Source organism: Thamnophis elegans, chromosome Z (assembly GCF_009769535.1).
Source record: "Thamnophis elegans isolate rThaEle1 chromosome Z, rThaEle1.pri, whole genome shotgun sequence".
In the NCBI taxonomy this organism is placed as follows: Eukaryota; Metazoa; Chordata; class Lepidosauria; order Squamata; family Colubridae; genus Thamnophis; species Thamnophis elegans.
The window spans coordinates 1,637,283-1,659,781 of NC_045558.1; the positions used below are offsets into that span (position 1 = coordinate 1,637,283).

The following is a 22,499-nucleotide window of genomic DNA, read 5'->3' on the forward strand; positions in this document are numbered from 1 at the left end:
ATCAGTCTCAGCTAAAGCTGCCTACCTTTGTCTCCAGACTGTGGCCGGACCTGGTCTTCTTCCGGACTCCAGTCCATGTTTCCTTCAGGTGTCCCATCCTGGGAATTGTGGCTTAGGGGGCTGGAACATGTTGGGGTCTGGTCTGGTGCTGTTTCTCTTGGGCTCTTCTGCTGCTCACAGGTGAAGACCTTGTTGGCAAGAACTGCGCCGAGAAGAAGGAACTCCAATGAAGAACATAGGGTACCACGGTTGGACACCCCAAGTCTCAGAGACGGTTCTTTACTCCAGAAATCCTCAGAAGTCACACCAATGGTGGCTCTTTTAGGAGTAACCTAGGAAGGTTCTCCATCTACTCCTCTGATGGGTGGACGATATAAGTCACCACAATTGGCTTGGACTGACTTCTCCTGACCTGGTTTGATTCCCTTCCAGGCTGTGGGAGTCCTTGATCATGAGACATTTAATTAAGTTTCCTCCTGGAAACTTCCTCCTCCTTCCTCTACTTTAAGCCACCTGAGATATTATCCCAGGGGTCCAAGAAGATATCAAGGAAGGAACATGAGGGCCCCCAATAGCCAACCAAGATCTCCCAAGCCCTGATAACCTGCTCCTTTCCCTGGAGGTTTTCAAGAAAAGATTGGCTGGTCAAACATCTGGAATGGAAGGAGGGCCTCCTGCTTTGGACGGGGAGTTGGTGTAGAAGACCTCCAAGATCCCTTCCTGCCCTAGGATTCTTTCATCCATACTTCGACTGCTGTGCAGAATGCTTCCTTCCTGATTTCACCCTTGGGGCCCTTGAGGTTCTCCAAAGAAATCTTCCCCTCCCAGCAAACCAGGATCCTCCCCCACGATCCTGGTTTAAGTCCCCAAAGAGGCCAACTGATTGTCACCTCCATGTTACGTACGTGTGGAAGGTGGCCCATCTTCCCTTGCTTCAGATGCTCTGGACATCACATCCTTCGGAGCTGTGGAGCATCGTAGAGGGTGGATGGAGGGAAACATCTGCTTGACATCTGCAGTGTCCTTTGCGTCATTCTCCGGGTTGCCACAGAGAGAGGCAGAAGATGCTTCACCGCCCCCATCGGCAAAGCTGGCCTCTCGCGTGTAAGGTAACTGCTCTTCCTCTTCTGCAGGAAGTTGGGCGGGCGGACACTTCCTCTTACCCTCCAACATCACCTTCGGTCCTACAAGAACATCCCTCTCGGATCCTGGGAACAGGTATAGAAAGTCAAGAAAACTAGGTTAACTAAAGGTGTCCAAGATGGGAAGATCTCGTGTCTCATATTCTGCTCTGGAATTGAGATCTTTGATTCAAGAGGTTCATCTAGACCAGGGTCGTCCACCACCACCACCACCACCACCACCCCAACCATGGCCCACTTATTAGGCCACACAAGCATTGGAGGTGCACACTCAAAGCTCCAATTGTGTGAGTGGCGGTTGTGCAAATAGAGCTGCACAGCCTCAAGTCTACGCCTGCCACTTACGAGAAAAACCTTCCCTTCTTTCTCCCTTCCCCTCTGCCGCCGCCACTGCTGGTCCACAAAACCAGAAGGGTCAGGGGACCATGGATCTGGTCAGCCTCTACTCCCACTCCTCTTAAACATTCTGAAGCCCACCTGGCAGCTGATGTCGACCTTGGCCCCCATCCCACCAGGTTGAACTTCCTGGGCTCTGCTGGTCCCTTTCGGTTTCACTGCAGCTGGAGGAGGAGGAAGAGGAGGATGAGGTGGAAGAGGAGAATGCGCTCGGTGGGTTGAGATAACTTGGCCGTTGTATTGGGATTTCCTTCAGGCAGTTCATCAGCCGGTGGAGGGGAGAATTTTCAGCAGCCACTTCCAAATCAGAGGCACATGGTGGAGGGAGGCTCCCTGTGGGGAAAGAGAGAGAGGTGGACATAAATTGGTTCTGAAAAGGAGGATGAAGCTGGGTGGCTTGGCTGCATATTGAACTGGGTCAAGCTGTGTCCTCTCCAAAATGTTGGTCTAATCTGACACAGTCCCACAATCACATCATAAAGAATATCTATCTATCTATCTATCTATCTATCTATCTATCTATCTATCTATCTATCTATCTATCTATCTTCCATCAATTGATCTCTATATTTATCTAGCTGATCAATCTATTCATCCATCCATCCATTGTATATCATCCATCTAGTCATCAATCCATCCGTTATATCTATCATCCATCAATCCATCATATTTATCAACCATCCATCATATCTATTCATCAATTTATCCATCCATTGCATTTATCTTCCATCAATCTATTTACAGTATCTATTTTTCAATCAATTTATCTATAGTATCGACTCGCCAATTCATCCATCCATTGTATCTATTCATCCATTCTTCCATCCATCATATCTATCATCCATCAACCCATCCATTGTATCTATTCACCAATTCATCCATCCATCGCACTTTTCTTCCATCAATCTATTTATAATATCTATTTTTCGATCAATTTATCTATAGTATCTATTCGCCAATTCATCCATCCATCTATCATCCATCCATTCTTCCATCCATCATATTTATCATCCATCAACCCATCCATTGTATCTATTCGTCAATCCATCCATTGTATCTATCATTCATGGATTTCAACTCCCAGAATTCTCCAGCAGGGAATTCAGGGAGTTATAGTTCACACATCTGAAGATAGTTAAGGCTGACAAATGCTGGTTTGTTGCACCACAAGAGCTGAGGGAAACCGCTTGAGGGCAGCCACAGAAGAATTCCATCTTCCTGTCCACATACCCAGCCTCGATTCTCTAGTCACCATAGAGGACTAGAATCTTGGTGATAACCATTAGGCCAAGCTCTCAATGATCTCCAGAACCAGATTTTCTCGCAGCTTCCCTCTTTACCTGCAGCCCAAGGCCTTGGTGAGTGAGCCTCCTCCATTCCTGGCCGTTTTGGAGTGCAGAAGCTGCGTCCTGCAGGACTGGAGGCCACAAGGAAGTCTCTGCTGGGGGCAATCTCTTTCAGGCAATTTTCCAGGCCCTGAAGTGGTGGGACCCTCGGGGGGCTTCCTCCTGTTTGCAAAAGGCGAGTTGCTGCTACCACTGGAAGCACATGGTTCACACACACATACACCAACATTCCCTTTTGTGGGGCATCCTCGTCTTATGATGGGCCGCTTAGCAACTGTTCCAAGTTATGACAAACCCCCCCCCTCAAAAGGTTTGTTAGATGATACATAGATGACAGAGAGAGAGAGGATGCTGATGAGAGAGAAGAAGAATGGAGAGAGAGAGATGACAAGTAGATAGATATAGAGATGACAGAGAAAGATGAGAAAGAGTGAGAGATAGATGGATGGACAGATAGAGAGAAAGACAAAGAGATGAGAAATGAAAGACAGATATGATGGGTGGATGGATAGATTAGATAGATGATAGACACACACACACACACACAGATGAGAGAGAGAGAGAGATAAGATAGATGAGATAGAGATGAGATAGATAGATAGATAGATAGATAGATAGATAGATAGATAGATAGATAGATAGATAGATAGATAGATAGATAGATCTGAGGGGTAATGAGATCATACCCCTGTCGTGGTCAGACCACTGCCTACTGAGGCTCGACTTTCGGAGACCAAACCCCCACTGTAGGGAGGAGGAACCGACCAAGTGGTTCCGCCCCAGGCGACTTATGGAGCCTTTGAGGTTCCAGACGGAGCTTGGGGTTATTCCTGATACTCTCGCCCACAGTCCGGTGGAGACTCTGGTTGCTGCCTGGCACTCGGCAGCATTGGAGACCCTTGACCGGATTGCACCACTACGGCCCCTCCGAGGCGGCGGATCCCGGAGGCCTCCTTGGTTCACCGAGGAGCTCCGGGAGATGAAGCACCGGAGGAGATGCCTAGAGCACCTGTGGAGGTCCGATAAATCCGAATCGAGCTGAGCACTCCTAACAACCAGCACCAAGGAATACATCAGGGCACTTAGGGCAGCAAAAAGATCTCACATTGCCACCTTGGTTGCGTCCGCTGAGTCCCGCCCAGCCGCCCTGTTTAGGATAACCCGCTCCCTCCTAAATAGGAGGGATATGGGGGAACCCTTGCAGGGTAGAGCTGAGGATTATGCCCAATTCTTAGCGGACAAAATTGCTCCGTTTCGATCGGATTTGGACTCCATCCCTGCAGTTCCAGCCGAGACACAAGAGGATGAATTGGTAGACCACCTCTGGGTTGAGTTTCAGGATGTTGCCCCTGGGGATGTGGACAAGGCCATGAGAGCTGTGAGTGCCTCCACCTGTGTACTGGACCCGTGTCCCTCATGGCTGGTTGCTAACAGCAGTGAGGTGACATGAGGCTGGATCCAGGCGGTTGTTACCGCCTCTCTTCGGGAGGGGCACTTCCCCGCCGCACTCAAAGCGGCGGTGGTGAGACCCCTCCTGAAGAAGTCATCCTTGGATCCAGCTGTCCTTAACAATTACCGTCCAGTCTCCAACCTCCCCTTTGTGGGGAAGGTTGTCGAGAAGGTGGTGGCCTTCCAGCTTCAACGGTCCTTGGAGGAAGCAAGTTATCTCGACCCCTTCCAGTCGGGCTTCAGACCCGGTTACAGCACAGAAACCGCTTTGGTCGCATTGACTGATGATTTCTGGAGAGCCAGAGACGGAGGCTATGCCTCTATCCTGGTTCTCCTTGACCTCTCGGCGGCTTTCGATACTATCGACCATGGTATCCTTCTGCGACGACTGCGGGAAGTGGGGGTGGGAGGCACTGTTTTGCAGTGGTTCTCCTCCTACCTCTCGGACAGGTCGCAGTCGGTGTTAGTGGGGGGGCAGAGATCGACCCCTAGGCCCCTAACATATGGGGTGCCGCAGGGTTCGGTCCTATCCCCTCTACTATTTAACATCTACATGAAACCGCTGGGTGAGATCATTCAGAGGCACAGGATAAGATACCATCAATACGCAGACGATACTCAGTTGTATCTGTCCACCCCGTGCCAACTCAATGAAGCGGTGGACATGATGAACCGGGGTCTTGAGGCCGTTATGGACTGGATGAGGGCTAACAAGCTTGTACTCAACCCGGAGAAGACCGAGTGGCTGTTGTGTTTCCCTCCCAATAATTCGATCAGTGTTCCATCGCTCAGGCTGGTGGGTCAAATTCTATACCCCTCAGAGAGGGTTCGCAACTTGGGAGTCCTCCTGGACCCACAGCTGACTTTCGACCACCACTTGACGGCTGTGACCAGGGGGGCATTTGCCCAGGTTCGCCTGGTGCACCAGTTGCGACACTACCTGAACCGGGGGGGCCCTCACAACGGTCACTCGGGCCCTTGTGACCTCTAGGCTGGAATACTGCAATGTGCTCTACATGGGGCTGCCCTTGAAGAGCATCCGGCAACTTCAGCTAGTCCAGAACGCGGCCGCGCGAGTGATTGTGGGTGCACCTCGGTTCGCCCATATAACACCTATCCTCCGCGAGCTGCGCTGGCTACCTGTTGATCTCCGGGTGCGCTTCAAGGTGCTACTTACCATCCATAAAGCCCTCCATGGTAGTGGATCTGCGTACTTGAGAGACCGCCTCCTGCCAATTACCTCCCTGCGACCAATTAGATCGCATAGATTAGGCCTCCTCCGAGTTCCATCTGCCAGTCAGTGTCGACTGGCAACCACACGGAGGAGAGCCTTTTCAGTAGTAGCTCCGACCCTTTGGAACGATCTCCCCGTGGAGATTCGTACCCTCACCACCGTCCAGACCTTCCGCACAGCCCTTAAGACCTGGCTAGCCCGTCAGGCCTGGGGATAAAGATAATATGTCCCCACCCGAATGATGAATGAATGTTGTTTACTATTTTACTTTTATGTATTGTTTTGCGTTTATTGTCTTGTACCCTCCCTTCCTTATTGTATGTAAGCCGCCCTGAGTCCCCTCAGGGAAAAGGGCGGCCTATAAATTCTAATAAAATGAAAAAAAATGAAAATGAAGATAGATAGATAGATAGATAGATAGATAGATAGATAGATAGATAGATAGATAGATAGATAGATAGATAGATAGATAGATAGATAGATATAGATATTGTGAGATAGATAGATATCTAGATAAATAGATGAGCTGGATACCTGGATAGATAGCTGGATAGCTGGATAGCTGGATAGATAGATGGATGGATGGATGGATGGATGGATGGATGGATGGATGGATGGATGGATGGATGATAGATGATAGATAGATAGATAGATAGATAGATAGATAGATAGATAGATAGATAAGAGAGAGAGAGAGATAAGATAAGATAGATGAGATTGAGATGAGAGAGAGAGAGAGGGAGGGAGGGAGGGAGGGATGGATGGATGGACGGACAGATAGAGGTAGATAGGTAGGTAGGTAGGTAGGTAGGTAGGTAGGTTAGATCAGTGTTTTTCAACCACTGTGCCGCGGCACACTAGTGTGCCGTGACATAGTGTAAGGTGTGCCGTGGGAGAATTACTTTATATATAGTCAATATAGGCACAGAGTTAAAAAAATTTAACATTTTCTAATGGTGGTGTGCCTCGTGATTTTTTTCATGAAAAAAGTGTGCCTTTGCACAAAAAAGGTTGAAAAACACTGGGTTAGATGATAAATAGACAGACAGACAGACAGAGACAGACAGACAGATATGATAGATAGATGATAGATAGATAGAGAGAAAGATAGATAGATAGATAGATAGATAGATAGAGAGAGAGAGAGAGAGAAAGATAGATAGATAGATAGATAGATAGATAGATAGATAGATAGATAGATAGATAGATAGATGATAGATAGATAGATAGATAGATAGATAGATAGATAGATAGACAGACAGACAGACAGACAGACAGACAGACAGACAGACAGACAGACAGACAGACAGACAGGATAAATGATAGATAGATGATAGATAGATAGATAGATAGATAGATAGATAGATAGATAGATAGATAGATAGATAGATAGATAGATAGATAGATAGATAGAGAGGTAGATATGATAGATAGATGATAGATAGATAGATAGATAGATAGATAGATAGATAGATAGATGGATGGATGGATGGATGGATGGATGGATGGATGGATGGATGGATGGATGGATGGATGGAGAGAGAGATAGGATGGATGGATGGATAGATGGATAGATGGATAGATAGATTAGATAGGATAGATAGATAGATAGATAGATAGATAGATAGATAGATAGATAGATAGATAGATAGATAGATAGATATAGATAGGCAGGCAGGCAGGCAGGCAGGCAGGCAGGCAGATAAAGCTGCCAGTTTGAACCGGTTCACCCAAACCGGTAGTTCCAAGCACTGGTTGGCCTCACCCACCCACTGCGACACTATCCGGTCCTTGATATCTCACTTTCCACCCCGCAGCCAAGGTGATTTGTGCACCTCTCCCGTTCTACTAACCGTGGCTGACCTAGCAGGTGTGGGTATCTACAAAGCCTTGTTTTAGGTGTTGCAGGCAAGTGTGAAAGGTGCGTGCGTGTAGCGCGCATATGTGAAGCATTCGTGTGTGGGTCTCACATTTTCAGCGAACTGGTTGTTAAAGTATGTGCATCCCACCTCTGGATGGATAGTTGGTTGGTTGGTTGGTTGGTTGGTTGGTTGGTTGGTTGGTTGGTTGGTTGGATGATAGATAGATAGATAGATAGATAGATAGATAGATAGATAGATAGATAGATAGATAGATAGATAGATAGATAGACAGACAGACAGACAGACAGACAGACAGACAGACAGACAGACAGATAATCGAATTGATAGAGAGAGATTTTAGAAAGAGGAGAGATAATGATAGACAGAGATGATGGATGGATGGACAGACAAGAAGTATTGTGGGTGAGCTCAACTGGATCCTTCCTTCTCCACCACCCATAGACACTGTGGTGACAGAACTGAGAACAGGTCACCCCAGCGGAACATTCCCAGAAGATTGAACTTCCTCCCCCTTTCCCCACCATCAAAGCATCCCACTGGAGAGTGTGGGGCATGGAGCTACCTCTCACCTCCCTCCCTCCTGGCCCATGGTGCTGGCTCTGGTGTCCACTGGCGGAGTCTGTCCGGTGAGCTATGGATGGAGGAAGTGACGGCCGGGGACCATCGCTGGTTCTGGATGTCCTTCAAGCACTTCTCCAGGCCTTGCAAGGGGTTGCTGCTCTGACTGAGTCCTACAGAGTTGAGGGTCCTTAGGTCAGCATTGCAACCAGGAACCCACTAGACCTGAGTCCCCAACCCTCTTACCTTCCTCTCTCCTTGCCCGCTGCGTTGGCCCCGACGTCCATCTTTGGAGACCATTTGGAGAGCTGCTGAGAGCCGGTGAAGAAGCCTGGCTGGGGGAACTCAATGGGGTCTCCTTGAACCCCTTCCCGAGGTTTTGCAAAGGACTCTGGGCTTGGCCAAGCTCTGTAGAAGACAGGTAGGTAAACAGGCCAAGCTACCATGGCCAAGACCAGCAGTGAAAGCCTACCACAGTGATCATGAAGACTCTTGAGTTGGCTGCCAACTTCCCTCACTGTCATCCCTGCTTGAGATCCCAACCACAACCCTTGGCCCACAGAGATGTTCTGCCGAGAGATGGACACCAAGATGTCCCGGCTCTTGAAGGATCGGAGTCTACCTTGCTACTCTAAGGTCAAGAAGGATCTCACCATCTTCCTTCCTCCTCCATCTGGCAGGTTCTGGAGTCCACCAGGGAAGACAATCTGGGGAGCTGCTGATTGATGAATTGACAGCAGGGGACGTGGGCTGGACGTAGGCACTTGGAGGACGCTCCTTCATGATTCCAAGATCTGTGAGGAACGGCAGAGGAACATCAGCAGAAGACCCACTGAAAGAGAACTGGGGCCAGTGAGGTTGGAATCCAGTCTCAAGGAAAGAACTTCCTTGGGTGACGTCTGGGCAATCAACCTAGTCTACCTCAGAGGGTTGCTGTTGTAGGGGAAACTGCCAATGGGATAATTGCTCCTGGAGTAAAGGTAAGCTAGACTTCCAGCAGACCAACTGAACATACTCAGTGAGCAAGTCTTAAGAACAAGGTTGTCCTTCGAAGATGTGAAACAACCAGGGGTGGGATTCAGCCGGTTCGGACCGGTTCGTGAGAACTGGATGTTAATTTTAATCTCATTCGCTGAACCAGTAGTTGGCAATGACTGGCTGACCATGCCCACCCCTCTCCATCCCTCCCAGGAGTCTCCACGCGACCCATTTTGGGTGCGAGGTAAGTGCAGGGCCTGTGTGGAGGCTCTAGGGGGGTGGAAAACGGGCCTAGCAAAAGTACCAGAAATCTAGAAACGGGCCTGTTTCTGGCTTCTGAAGGGCTTCCAGAGCCCAGGGGAGGCCTTTTCCACCCTCCTGGAGGCTCAAGGAAAGCATCCAGAGCCCTGGGAGAGTAAAAAACGGGCCTATCGGAAGTATCAGAAGTCCAAAAACGGGCCTGTTCCCAGCCTCCATAGGGCCTCCGGAGCCCAGGGGAGGTAGTTTTCACCCTGCCGGAGGCTTGGAAAACCTCCAGAGCCTGGGGAGGATAAAAAACGGGCCTACCGGAACTAGCAGGAGGGCAAAAACACACCCCCGGGGGGCACTTTCATCCTCCTGGAGGCTCGAGGAAAGCTCCGAAGGGAGGGAAGTTTGAAGTTTGAAGTTTTATTTTACTTATATGCCGCCCTATTCCCTATAGGGACTCAGGGCGGCGAACAACTCAAACGGGAAAGGGAACATACAAGTACAAAACAGGCATTTAATATAACCAACAACCACACCTGTCGAGAGGGGAAGGGAGCTCATCAACATCCTCCCCTGCCACAGTGCAGGAGGCCAAGTAGGCCACGCCCCAGCATGTCCATGTCCACCCAGCAACCGGGCAGAGAACCAGATGCTAAATTTTTTGAATCCCACTGCTGTAACCAACCCTGATGCCGTTTTCTCCTAGGACCAAGGATTCATTGTGGGATATGTGTGCTGGCGGAGGACCAATCACCAGGAGTCAGTGAGTTCTAGTCCCGCCTCAGGCATGGAAGCCAGTTGGGTGACTTTGGAGCAGACAGTTTCTCTCTCAGCTCAACCCAGCTCACAGGGTGGTGGTCGTGGGAAAAAATAGGAGGTGGAAAAGATATTAAGGATGTTCACCACCCCGAGGGATCAATACAATTAATAAAGCAGGGATATAAATGACAGAGTGGGGAGGGAGAGAGAAAGAGAGATCAGAGAAAGATAATGGATAGAGATGGATGGATGGAGAGAGAGATCAAAGACAGAGAGAGGAGATAGATAGGTAGGTAGGTAGGTAGGTAGGTAGGTAGGTAGGTAGGTAGGTAGGTAGATGATAGATAGATAGATAGATAGATAGATAGATAGATAGATAGATAGATAGATAGATAGATAGATAGATATAGATAAATATAGATAGAGATAGATAGATGGATGGATGGATGGATGGATGGATGGATGGATGGGTGGATGGAAGGAAGGAAGGATGGATGGAAGGAAAGTAGGTAGGCAGGCAGGCAGGCAGGCAGGCAGAATAGAGAGAGACGATGGATGGATGGAGAGAGAGATTATAGATAGATGAAAGATAGAAAAGAGAGAAATGATAGATAGATAGATAGATAGATAGATAGATAGATAGATAGATAGATAGATAGATAGATAGATAGATAGATAGATAGATAGATAGATAATTAGATGAGGGAGGGAGGGAGGGAGGGAGGGAGGGAGAGAGAGAGAGAGGGAGAGAGAGAGAGAGAGAGAGAGAGAATGGATAGATAATAGATAAAAACAGGCCATTGAACAAGCTGGATCTTCAAGGCTTCTCCTGTTGATGGAACTTACCTTCCTGCCCGATCATCGTCTCCACTTTCCGCCCTGCTGGCTGTCTCTCATGGTGCCCGTTGGCATATCCCTGGGGCGGCAAGGACTGCTGGGCTGGCTTTTCCCCGAGACCAGCTTCTGATCCTTGGGGAGGACAATTATCGGATGGAGGGCCTGGCAAGAGACAAGGAAAGAAGGAAGAGGCAGGCAGGCCCTGGGGTTAGGAGTTGCCTTCCATGTCGAAGGGACCTGGGTTTCTTTCAAGCTCTGGTTGAAGATGCTGCTCCTAAGATTGCTTAAGAGACCCTCCCCACTCAACCCGGGCTCTCGGGAGCTTCCGTGTCTCTCTTTGGGAACCAAAGATTAAGCCAACTGGTTTACAGATCAGCAACTGCCTGTATGATGGGATGATGGAAGTCGGAATACAACATCTGGGGAAGAGTGAGATGCATGGCTGGGGCTGAAATTTGGAAATGCGGGACCGAGTGGACCTCCTGATCTATGCTCTACCTAGCTGGGAGTTCCCCAACCTTGATGAATTGAAGGCGAGTGGACTTCAACTCCCAGAATTCTCATCAATGGCAGTGGAATTCTGGGAGATGAAGTCCATCTTCCTGGAAACTGCCAAGATTGGAGAACCCTTCCTTCATTATCTGGTTGAGGCTCACCACCTTCTTCCAACCCCTGGCCTACCGAAGCGTCCTCGTCTTCCTCCTCTTCGTCTCTCTTTCTCCCCAATTGCTCCTCGTTTCCCCGGCAAGATTTGTGGGGGGGGTGGTCTCGGCACGGGGATGTCCTTCAGGCAGTTGAGCAAGCCATGGAGAGGACTGGTGGCGGGGCTCCACTCTAAAAGAAGGAGAAGGAAAAGAGGAAGGAGGAAGGGGGAAGGAGAAGAGAGGAAAGAGAAAAGAGGAGGAGATGGAGGAGGGACTCAAGATAGATCTCCAAAGACCTTGGCATCATCATCATCATTATCAGACAACCATGCTTGGAACCTGTCCTTCACGGATGGGAATGAGAGAAACTCTCTCTTTGTCCTTCCCTATGGACACCTAGGCTGGGTAGGGACCTCTGGATCAGCTCTTTCCTTCCTTCTCCAACATCTCACCTGGGTTTGGATTTTGTTTCCTTTCAGGACTTCCTAGGATTGAAACTCCCACCACTTCCTGCTTCTTCTTTGAGCCACCTATGTGAGGTCTCCCACTTCCTGCTGAAGTGTCTCTGCTTACCTCTTTGACCCCCAAAATGGCTTCTACCCTAATTCAGCCCACCCCAAGTCAACCTTGACTTCTTCTTCACCTCCCCAGGTCAACCTTGACCTCTTCACCTCCCCAGGTCAATTCTGACTTCTTTTTCATCCCCTTCCCCAGGTCAACTTTGACATCTTTTTCATCTCCCCAACTCTTCTTCACTTACTCGGATTAACAACTTCTTCATCTCCTCAGCTCAGCCTTGACTACTACTTCATCTCCCCAGGTCAACTCTGCCTTTTTTTTTATCCTCCACCGCAAGTCAACTCTGACTTCTTTTTCATCCCCTTCCCCAGGTCAACCTTGACATCTTTTTCATCTCCCCAGGTCTTCTTCACTTACTCGGATCAACTTCTTCTTCATCTCCTCAGCTCAACCTTGACTTCTTTTTTATCCCTCACCCCATGTCAACCTTGACTTCTTCCCCTCCCCAGGTCAACTCTTTCTTTTTTTACCCCCCCACCACAGGTTAACCATGACTTTTTCTTCTTCTTCTCCCCAGGTCAACCTTGACTTCTTCATCTCCCCAGGTCAACTCTGACTTCTTATTCATCCCCCTCCCCAGCTCAACCTTGACTTCTTCTTTACCTCCCCAGCTCAACTCTAACCCTTCTTCACTTACTCAGGTCAACTTTAACTTCTTCATCTCTCCAGCTCAACCTTGACATCTTCTTCATCTCCCCAGGTTCCGCCCTGACGTCTTAAACACCCCCCTTCCCGGTCAACTCTGAGTCTTCTTGACCCCCGCAGGTCAACTCTGACTCTTCTTCACTTACTCAGGTCAACTTTAACTTCTTCATCTCCCCAGCTCAACCTTGACTTCCTCTTCATCTCCCCCCCGTCCTCAACCTCAACTTCTTCATCTTCCCAGGTAAACCTTGTCCACAATCACTCAAACACGGAACACAAAATTGTGGGGTAGAGACGACAGCCTTCCCACCTGCCAGAGGTGCGCCCCCCCCCCCCCACTGACTCTGCCCTAAACGGTCTTTGCCTTACCAGCCGAATACGGGACCCATAGTCCCAGCTTGGACCGGGGTGACAAACTGGTCCTTGCATGGCCGAAGTGGTGGTAGCTCTTCTCTTCCAAGTCATCCCCGTGGCCTCGTAGAGGGTGCTCTTCCTCGGATTTAACTGGGAGGGGAGTACAATGAAGGCATCTCTACTGCAAGGACTTGGAGGGGGTGGAAAAGGCTGCTTCCATGCCCCTCCCTCTAGTTTCCCCACACAGACACACTCTTCCCCCTCAACCTGCTGCTGGTTGACCCCAAGGCCCTCAACGTCCATCTACAGGTGGGCACAGTGACGCCAGGAGAAGGGGGACCAAGAAACAGACTGTATGATGACCACATTTCTAAACAAAATGGGCTTTGAGCCAACTGGCTGGGAAAGATGGGCTTTGTATTCCAAGATATTGAAAGGATGCTGAGTGAAGGAAGGTTGATCTTGACTGCTGTCAAGATGAGACCAGAACATTTCCAGTCCTGCCTGAAACAATCTGGCATTTGCCTGCAAGTAGCTCTCTTCCCTTCCCTTCTCATCCTTTCTTCTCTTTTCTTCCCTTTCCTTCTTACAGTGCTCTTCCCCCTTGTCTTCCCTTCTTTCTTTCCTACCTTCTTCTATCTCTTCTTTCTCCTTTCTCCTTCCTTCTTCCCCATCTCTCCTTTCTTTCTTTCTTCCTTTCTTCCTTCCTTTCCCCTTCCCTTTTCTGTCCTTCCATCGATCCTTCTCCTTCCTTCCCTTTTCTACTATCCTTCTTGCCATTCCCTTAATCCTTTCTCTCCCGTTTCCTTCCTCCTTTCTTCCTTCTGCTATCTCTGCTTCCTTCCTTCCTTCTCTTCTTCCTTCTCCCTCTCTATCTTTTTTCCCTTCTTTATCTATTTTTCCTTCTTTTTTTCCTTTCTCTCTCTCCCCTTTCTTACTTTTTTATTTCCTTCTTTCTCCCTTTCCTTCCTTTCCCCCTCCCCCTTTTCTTTTCCTTTTTTATCTTTCCTTTATTTCCTTCTTCTCTCTCCCCCTTTTCATACTTTTTTCTTTCCTTCTTTCTCCCTTTTCTTTCCTTCCTTCCTTTCCCCCTCTCTCTTTTATTTCCTTTATGTCTTACTTTCCTTTCTCTTTCCTCTTCTTACTTTTTTTCTCTCCTTCGTTTTCTCTCCCCTGCCTTCCCACTATTTGTCCCTTTCCTTTTTATTTCCTTTATCTTTCCTTTCTCCTTCTTTCTCTCTCCCCCTTTTCCTACCCTTCTTTCTTTCCTTCTTTCTCTCTGCCCCCACTTCCTTTCCACCCATCTCCCCTTCTCCCAATGTTTCAGGCCACCCATGAAATTCAACCCCCCAAACCAGACCTGGAAGTTTACCACAAACAGCCGAGATGCCGGATGGGTCTTGGGCTTTCTCTGGACTTTCACGGACAATCACCAAGGAGAGGCCTCCTGGCAGGTCCTGGTGTGGGCAGCTGCTGGTCTCCTGCTCCGTTTTGACTGCAGACACCCACAAACGCTGCCCTTAATCCCGGCTTTGCCAGAGATAGGAACAGAAAGAAAAACCCCTTCCCCACCAAAGCCCCCTCCCCTTGGCAGCCAGGAAACTGCACCCAGTGGGATGGGATCTGTGATCGGCAGCCACTGGCAAGTCACATACCTGCCGGAAAGTTGTCTTTCTCTTTTCCACCTGTCTGGCTCCCTTTGGCCTGGGGGATGAAGGGGTCCCCCCTGGTTGCCACAGAAGACCCAGATACTTCTCTGGGGTTGCAGGCCCCCAGCTCCTCTCTGGAAGCTTCCACCTTAACTGCAGGCAGGATCGATAGGTAGGAATTAAAATTTAGATACACGGGGATAAAAACCCAGCTGAGAAACCCGATGCCTTAATTCTAACACTGTGTCAGGCCTGCAATCCATCTTTTCTTTTCGACTTCAGGCCTGTCACACTTTCCACCATTCATTTTCTACTGTGGGAAAATGGGGAGGGGGGATTGTACGGGGTTGGGTGATGTGTAGCCATAACAACGTTCTTTCTAGAGAGCCAAGGTCATCCTTGGTCTTTGCGCCTCTGCACCTGGCCGGAACTGGATGGGTGGAAGCTGCCAGTGTGTGGCAGTGAGAGATTGGACCATGGGATGGACTTGTGGGTGTGTGGGGCAAGATCTTGAACTTTCAACTGGGTGGGGAAAAACCGGGAAGCTTTCACAGATTCGGGTTTCCCCAGACGTGCCAACGTGGCTCTCTTAATTAAATTGGGACTTTGAGCAATACTTTGCTTCGGACTCTGATTTACTTTTGGACGCTATTTGGAACCCTTCCCACCTGTGGGAAAGTTGAAAAGAGTTTTGGTGGGCATGAGATCATTTTACAATTGAATCATCATCATCATCATCATCATCATCATCATCATCATCATCATCATCATCATCTTTTAATGACCCCATAATCCCTTGTAGGGTGGAGTCTGGGCAACTGAATGGAGCTAGTGGAATATTTAATGGCCGGATGCCCTTCCCTGTCGCCAATGCGGAGTTTTGTTCAGCAGATACATTCTCATTGTGCCCAGACAAAGAAATATCTGCCTCTACATGGGATAGAGCTCACAGCTTCCTGATTGTGAGGCGAGAGCGCCACCTGTAGGCCACTGCACCACTCTTATCATTTTATAATTGCTTAATAACAACATATTCACACACATTTGTAAAACGGGCTGGTGCCCCAACAATTCTAAGACAGCCTACACCTTGGCAAAAAGTTCAAAAATGCAGGCAGCACTCGACATACGACCACAATTGAGCCCAACATTTCTGTCACTGAAGTGAAACATGTTTTGAGAGAACGTTGCCCCAGTTGAAAAACTTTCTTGCCAGGGTTGATTAAGTGAATTACATCAGTGGATTTAGTTAGGAAACTGGTTGTTTAAGGCAGTGGTCCCCAACCCCCGGTCCGCGGACCGGTGCCGGGCCGTGGAGTACCTGGCACCGGGCCGCGGAAGCCGGGTGTTCGCTGTCCCAGGCGGCCCCGCTGCGGGGAAATGGAAGCCCCGAGAACAAAACAGGCGTCAACGCAGAGAACGGGAGCCTCGCAGAAACAGCCCTTCGGGCGCTTCCTCTGCAGCCGGAAGCTTCAGCGGCCAAGGCGGCTCCGCTTGAAGAGGCTCTTCGAAGCTTTTTCCGGCACCGAGAGGAGGGCTAACCCGCCCTCCCTAGCCAGGGCTCCGGCTTTGCCACATGCGATGCTCGGCGCATCCCCCGCTGCTGCATGGCCTGCGAACCCCGGCAGCTCCGCTTTCCGGCTGCAGCGAAAGCGACAAGGCACCTACCGAGCGGCCCCAGCCCAGTTGGCAGCGGGCATACGGTCCCAGCCCAGCCAGCCTCATCGCAGCGAGGGGCTCTTGGGGAAGCCGCCTTGCTCGCCCCCCGACCGGCTAATTTGCAGAGTGAGGCTTCCGCGATGCAGTCCCGGCGACTTCCCTTCGGCTCGTCGGAGCTGCCCCGCGGCCAAGAAGTAGCTGGGAGGGCGGCTGCGGCTCCCCTGGGCGAGGCCTGACCGTGTCTCGGGAGGCGCCCACGCGAGCACGGCTCAGCCGGCAGCCGGGCGGGCCTCCGGAAGCGCTGGCGTTCCTCTTCAGTGGGATCGCCGAGAGGCCGAGGGCAGAGCCGCTCCCTTCCTCCCCATGGAGCCCACCGTGGGGAGGGGGCGAGGAGGGAACCGCCGTTCGTCCCGGCAGGTGGGGGTGGCGGTTCACCGGGGAGATGATCCGGAGGTAAGCACGGCTGACGACCACGCCCGCCCACCCACCTCCTTGCGGGCCACTTTGGCCTCGGCGTGCCGGAACTTGGACACCCTGAACAGGCTCATGCACCTCTGAAGGACGGCGACCAATGACCGCCCTCTGGGCTAGTGCCCAGAACCACTTCGCGGGAGCCCTGTGGGCGAAGGGGGTGGGCAGGCAGGGGCGCAGGGTCGCGAACAATGCCCCCCCACCCCTGCGCGCGCTCAGCGGGCCACGGTAAAATTATCAAAGGCTGACTGGTCCGCGGCGATAAAAAGGTTGGGGACCACTGGTTTAAGGGAATCTCGTTTCCCCACTGATTTTGCTTGTCGGAAGGTCGCAAATGGGAACCACGTGACCCTGGGACACTGCAACCGTCATAAGGATGAATCAATTGCCAAAGATATGAATTTTGATCACGAGGTTATGGGTAATACTGCAACGGTCATAAGTGTGAAAAATTCTGTTATTCTGAGGAGGGGGAGGGAGGAGGAGAGAAGGGTCGCCTGCTTGAGCAGAAGGTTGGACTAGAAGACCTCCAAGGTCCCTTCCAACTCCACTACTCTGTTATTCTGTCATTCGATTATTATTATTCTGTAATTCTCTTACAAGAATATTTTGTCACTCTTCTGTTATTTGGCTATTCAGCTATTCAGTTATTCTGTTATTCTGTGCATGACGGCATCATTTTCCCTCCTGAAATTTATAAATACGAGTACATCCTTTTGTCTGTAGGAGTCCGCGTTACTATTTTCTGGAGCAAAATTCCTGCAATGCAGACCGGAAATAAAAATCAGAGCAGTGAGTCTAAATTACAGGTACTCCCTGACTTACAACGGTTCATTTAGTGACGGCAAAGTTACAGCAGCACTGAAAAAAAGACACGGACGACCCTCTTTCACACTTAACCACCGTTGCAGCGTTCCGAGTGGCCACGCGATCCAAATTCAGATGCTTGGCAAATGACTCATATTTACAACGGTCACGCTGATCCCCAAGTAAAGTCAAGGGGGAAACTGGATTCACTTAACAACCAGGTTACCGACATCACCCCTGCAGGGAATTCACTCCAGCCCTCTGGAATGACCTCCCCGTGGAGATCCAGCCCCTTACTACCCTCCCGGCCTTCCGCAAAGCCACCAAGTCCTGGCTGCTCCAGTAGGCCGGGGAGCTTGTGAAACATCCAGCCCCATGGAAATTGTGAATGTTGTCTTTTTAAAGTGTTGTCTTTCTCTTTGTCTATTTATCCCCTTTCCCTTGTCTATTGTGAGCCGCCCAGAGTCCTTCGGGAGTGGGCGGCATACAAGACAAATAAATACAATACAATACAATACACTTAACCACTGTGGCGAGAAAGGTCGTAAAATGGACATTTCGGGCTCAGTTGGAGTCATAAGTCAAGGATCACCTATATTCATTTTGGGGCGGGGGCTGTGCTTAGTCCCAGAAGAGAAGGTTTGAGGTGTTTGAGGAGAATCAAAAATCCGGGTAAATTGTCCGTGAAAATCAAGATTTACCTTGGATGGGCAATGAGTCACTCCTGCTTCCCCACCGCCCAAATCTGGGGGGCAGTGGCTGGCTCCCTATGGAAGCTTTGAGGGGAGTTTGGGGGCCACGGCTGGACTGCAAGGTAACCAGATCCTTCAAGCACTTCAGCAACCCCTGAAGTGGAGGCTTCTCTTCGGACACTCCTGCTACAAGAAAGGAAGAGGCTGATGGGATTCATAAATGAATAACATTATAGCAATAGCAGTAGCAGTTCGACTTATATACCGCTTCATGGGGCTTTCAGCCCTCTCTAAGCGGTTTACAGAGTCAGCATATTGCCCCCAACAACAATCTGGGTCCTCATTTCACCCACCTCGGAAGGATGGAAGGCTGAGTCAACCCTGAGCCGGTGAGATTAGAACCTCCAAACTGCAGATAACAGTCAACTGAAGTGGCCTGCAGTACTGCACTCTACCCACTGCGCCACCTTGGCGCTTATAAGGCTCATTATAAGTGACAGATGAGAGAATAGAGAGGAAACTCATCCAAATTTGCCTATGACACTAAAATGGCAAGAACGGTTGACAATCCAGAAAACCAGGTTGGGATCCCAAAAGATCTGGTTAGACGTAAACAATGGGGCCGTATCCAACAGCAGGACACGTGACGTGGGTTTTATCCCACCGAGTTTCAGCAACCGCAATTGTATCATCTCTGGAAACAAATAAAGGGATAACTAGCAGCCAGAATGGGCTTGTGAAAAACAGGCCATGGCAAACCAATCTTATTTCATTCTTTGACCCAGTGACTAAATTAGTAGAGCAGCAAAACGCCACGGAGGTAACATAGTTAGACTTCAGTAAGGCATTCAACAGACCACAACCTATTTCCTGGAAAACTGGGGAAATGTAGGATAAACAGCATCACCACTAGGTGGCGCTGTAACTGGCGGGCCAACCATACTCAACAAGTAGTCCTCAATTGTACTATGTCTACAACAGTGTTTCTCAACCTTGACGACTTTAAGTCCTGCGGACTTCAACTCCCAGAATCCCCCAGCCAGCACAGCTGGCTGGGGGATTCTGGGAGTTGAAGTCCACAGGACTTAAAGTCGCCAAGGTTGAGAAACACTGGTCTACAAGGAGGGAAGCAAGCAGTGGGCTTCCACAAGATTCTCCCTTAGGCCCAGGACTCTTCAATACCTTCATCAATGATTTAGATGAGGGAAGAGAAGGGAAACTCATTAAAATTTGCAGATGACATTAAAACGGCAAGAACAGCCAACACTCCAGAAGACAAACTCGGGATCCCAAAAGATCTGGACGGACGGGAACGACGGGCCAGATCCAACAACAGGACATTTAATGGGGGTTTCATCCCACCGAGTCCCGGGAATTGCAACTATATCCTATCTAAAAATAAATACAGTTATAATTAGTAGGCGGCAGCAGGAGTTCTCGATTTAGAACAAGTCCCGGGGGAGGCCTCCAAGGCCCCACCCAACTCTGTTATTCTGTTATAATTCCTTTGTCCCTCTCCACGTTTCCAAATGACAAACCTGGCCCCAACTTTGGAGATGCCTTGCGAGAACTTTTCGGAGGTTCCTTCTCAGCGATGGCCTCAGGCGTGGTCTTTCCATCCTCGGACTGGCCGTCAGCCTCAGAGATGCTTCGCGAAGGGCCCTGTGATGTGGGCTGTTTTGCCCCTCCATCCCCCCAGGAATTGTGTTGGCCCAGACAGCCGGAATCTGCAGAAGAGCCTTTGCAACAAAGGAGATGGTTAGGATGGGGTAGGGTAGGGTAGGGTAGGGTAGAGTAGGACAGGACAGAACAGGACAGGACAAAAACAAGGATAGGGTAGGAGAGGATGGAAGAGGAGAGGAGGAGAGGAGAATAGGATAGGACAGAATAGGACAGGACAGAACCGGACAGAACAAAGGGGTACAGTACAAAAGGATAGGATAGGATAGGATAGGATAGGATAGGATAGGATAGGATAGGATAGGATAGGATAGGAGCGGAGAGAAGAGAACATAACAGAACAAAAAGGATGGGGTTGGATGGACCAGAACAAAAAGGATAGGGTAGGATGGGAGGGGAGGGGATGGAAGAATAGGACAGGACAGGATAGAGTAGAACAGAAGGATGGGACAGGACAGGACAGGACAGGATGGGAGTGGAGAGAAGAGACGAACAGAACAGAACAAAAAGAAGGATGGGGTAGGATGGAACAGAACAAAAAGGATAGGGTAGGATGGGAGGGGAGGGCATGGAAAAATAGGACAGGACAGAATAGAACAGAAGGATGGGAGAGGACAGGACAGGACAGGACAGGACAAAACAAAACAGATGTTTTCAGTTTGAACCCTCACTAAACATACTGTTGTGAGGGTAAAGATGAGTGTATCGTTTTCTCCGTTGTTTTCTGGAGGGGATTCCTCCAGAGTGCACCGTTAACAAAATAAACCCTGCCATCAGTCTTGATTTTTGCTATTTCAGTCCTGAATTCGAATCCACATCTCTCCAAGTTTTAGGCAACAGGGGGCGCCTTTGTGGTCGCCCCGTTGTCTCTGCAAGGAGATTTTTCATGAGTTTTCATCCCACTTTTGCAGCGGGAGGGATATCAGATGAGTGGGAAGGGCCGGGCGAAAAAGACAAGGGGCCCCGAAGACCCTCCCTCAAACCCACCATCAGTATCCAGCCTCAGGTGGTCCATTTCTGGGCTGTCCTTCCGCTCCGTTGAGAGATGAGGACGTCGAAGTCCTTCTTCGGAGTTCAGCTGCCCTTCGGCCGGGTTCTCCTTGGTTGAAAGCTCTGCGTCGGTCGCTACTTCTGCATCAACGGGAAGGAAGGAAGGCAAAGCTAGACTCAACATCATGCGTAGCATTAGTACGGGCAGTCCTCGACTTACAATGGTTTGTTTAGTGACCGTTCAAAGTTACAACGGCGCTGAAAAATGAAACATTGGGACCATTTTTTTCAGATTACTTCGCTTCAGAATCAAGTTTCTGGTCCCTATTGCGGTTGCAGGACCAGAAGCAACGGAGGTCAACTCATCAAGGAGAGATTCAGTCTAGAGCGAAGGAGAAATATCCTGACGATGAGAACAATTAACCAGTGGAACTGCTTGCCACCAGAAGTCCTGGGTGTCCATTACTGGAGCTTTTTAGAAAGAGACTGGGCAGCTACTTGTCTGAAATGGTATAGGCCGTGGTGGGATTTCAACCAGTTCACACCACTTTGGCTGAACTGGTTGTTAAATTGCCGGCTAGCCCCGCCCCTCCCTGCCCTTCCTCACTCCTCCCATTCCAGGAGTCCTCCTGCGCCCCATTTTGGCTCCCAGGTAAGTCCCAGGTACTAGGCCAAAAACGGAGCCCAGGGGACAGTGCGCCCCCACCCACTGCAGCCCATTTTTGCTCCCGAGGGGCGTGTGCAGAAGGTCGAGTACTGCCTGTCACTCACCCACCATGGCCACGCCCATCCAGCCAGTCAATAGGGCAGAGAACCTGTTGTTAAATTATTTGAATCCCACCACTGGGTATAGGGTCTCCTACTTGAACAGGTGGGTTGGACTAGAAGACCTCCAAGGTCCCTTCCAATGCTGTTATTCTGTATTCCGGACAGTGAGAACAATTAACCAGTGGAATCAACTTCCTTCCAGAAGGTGTGGATGCTCCAACACTGGAGGCCTTCGAGAAGAAACTAGGCTGCCACTTGACAGTGATGTGGGGGTCCTGCTTAGGCAGAAGGTTGGACTAGAAGACCTCTAAGGTCCCTTCCCGTGCTGTTATTCTTTTAATCCCAGACAAATTAGTCAGTGGAAAGGCTTTTCGTTTGAAGTTGTGTGGCTGCTCCAACACCGGAGCTCTTAAAAGGTGAGATTGGACAGCCATTTGTCTGAAAGGGTATAGAGTCTCCTGGTGGAGCAAGGGGTTGGACTAGATGACCTACAAGGTCCCTTCCAATTCTGTAATCCAATAGCCAGAGATACACACACACACCCATTTGTCAGCCTGTTTTCATTGAGGCTAAAATTTCTGTAGCTAAGTTTCTGCATCTATGAAACAAGTTTGATTTTTCCCCGCTTTTATACTCATGTGAAATAGGGTGGTATCTATAACTCGTGCAGAGGTAGTCTTCAACTTACAACCACGATTGGGCCACAAAAATTCAGGTTGCAAAGTGAAAA

General features: G+C 49.6%; 1 protein-coding gene across 4 annotated transcripts in view; it reads right to left on the minus strand.

The window, feature by feature from the left end:
• LOC116520581 overlaps positions 1-22,499 on the minus strand; it is a 52,269-nt gene that overhangs the window by 15,718 nt on the left and 14,052 nt on the right. For 2 of the 4 annotated variants that reach the window (XM_032234834.1, XM_032234832.1), the window contains exons 7-21: positions 20,999-21,142; positions 19,870-20,070; positions 18,341-18,517; positions 14,709-14,855; positions 14,414-14,548; positions 13,069-13,203; positions 11,513-11,665; positions 10,841-10,993; positions 8,662-8,802; positions 8,255-8,416; positions 8,020-8,181; positions 2,879-3,046; positions 1,620-1,871; positions 906-1,208; positions 26-202 (exon numbers count right to left, since the gene is read on the minus strand). In XM_032234834.1, the coding sequence (XP_032090725.1) occupies positions 26-202; positions 906-1,208; positions 1,620-1,871; positions 2,879-3,046; positions 8,020-8,181; positions 8,255-8,416; positions 8,662-8,802; positions 10,841-10,993; positions 11,513-11,665; positions 13,069-13,203; positions 14,414-14,548; positions 14,709-14,855; positions 18,341-18,517; positions 19,870-20,070; positions 20,999-21,142 (2,610 nt within the window). The remainder of the gene's footprint in view (positions 1-25; positions 203-905; positions 1,209-1,619; positions 1,872-2,878; positions 3,047-8,019; positions 8,182-8,254; positions 8,417-8,661; positions 8,803-10,840; positions 10,994-11,512; positions 11,666-13,068; positions 13,204-14,413; positions 14,549-14,708; positions 14,856-18,340; positions 18,518-19,869; positions 20,071-20,998; positions 21,143-22,499) is intronic. The other 2 variants (XM_032234833.1, XM_032234835.1) reach the window with 2 other exon arrangements.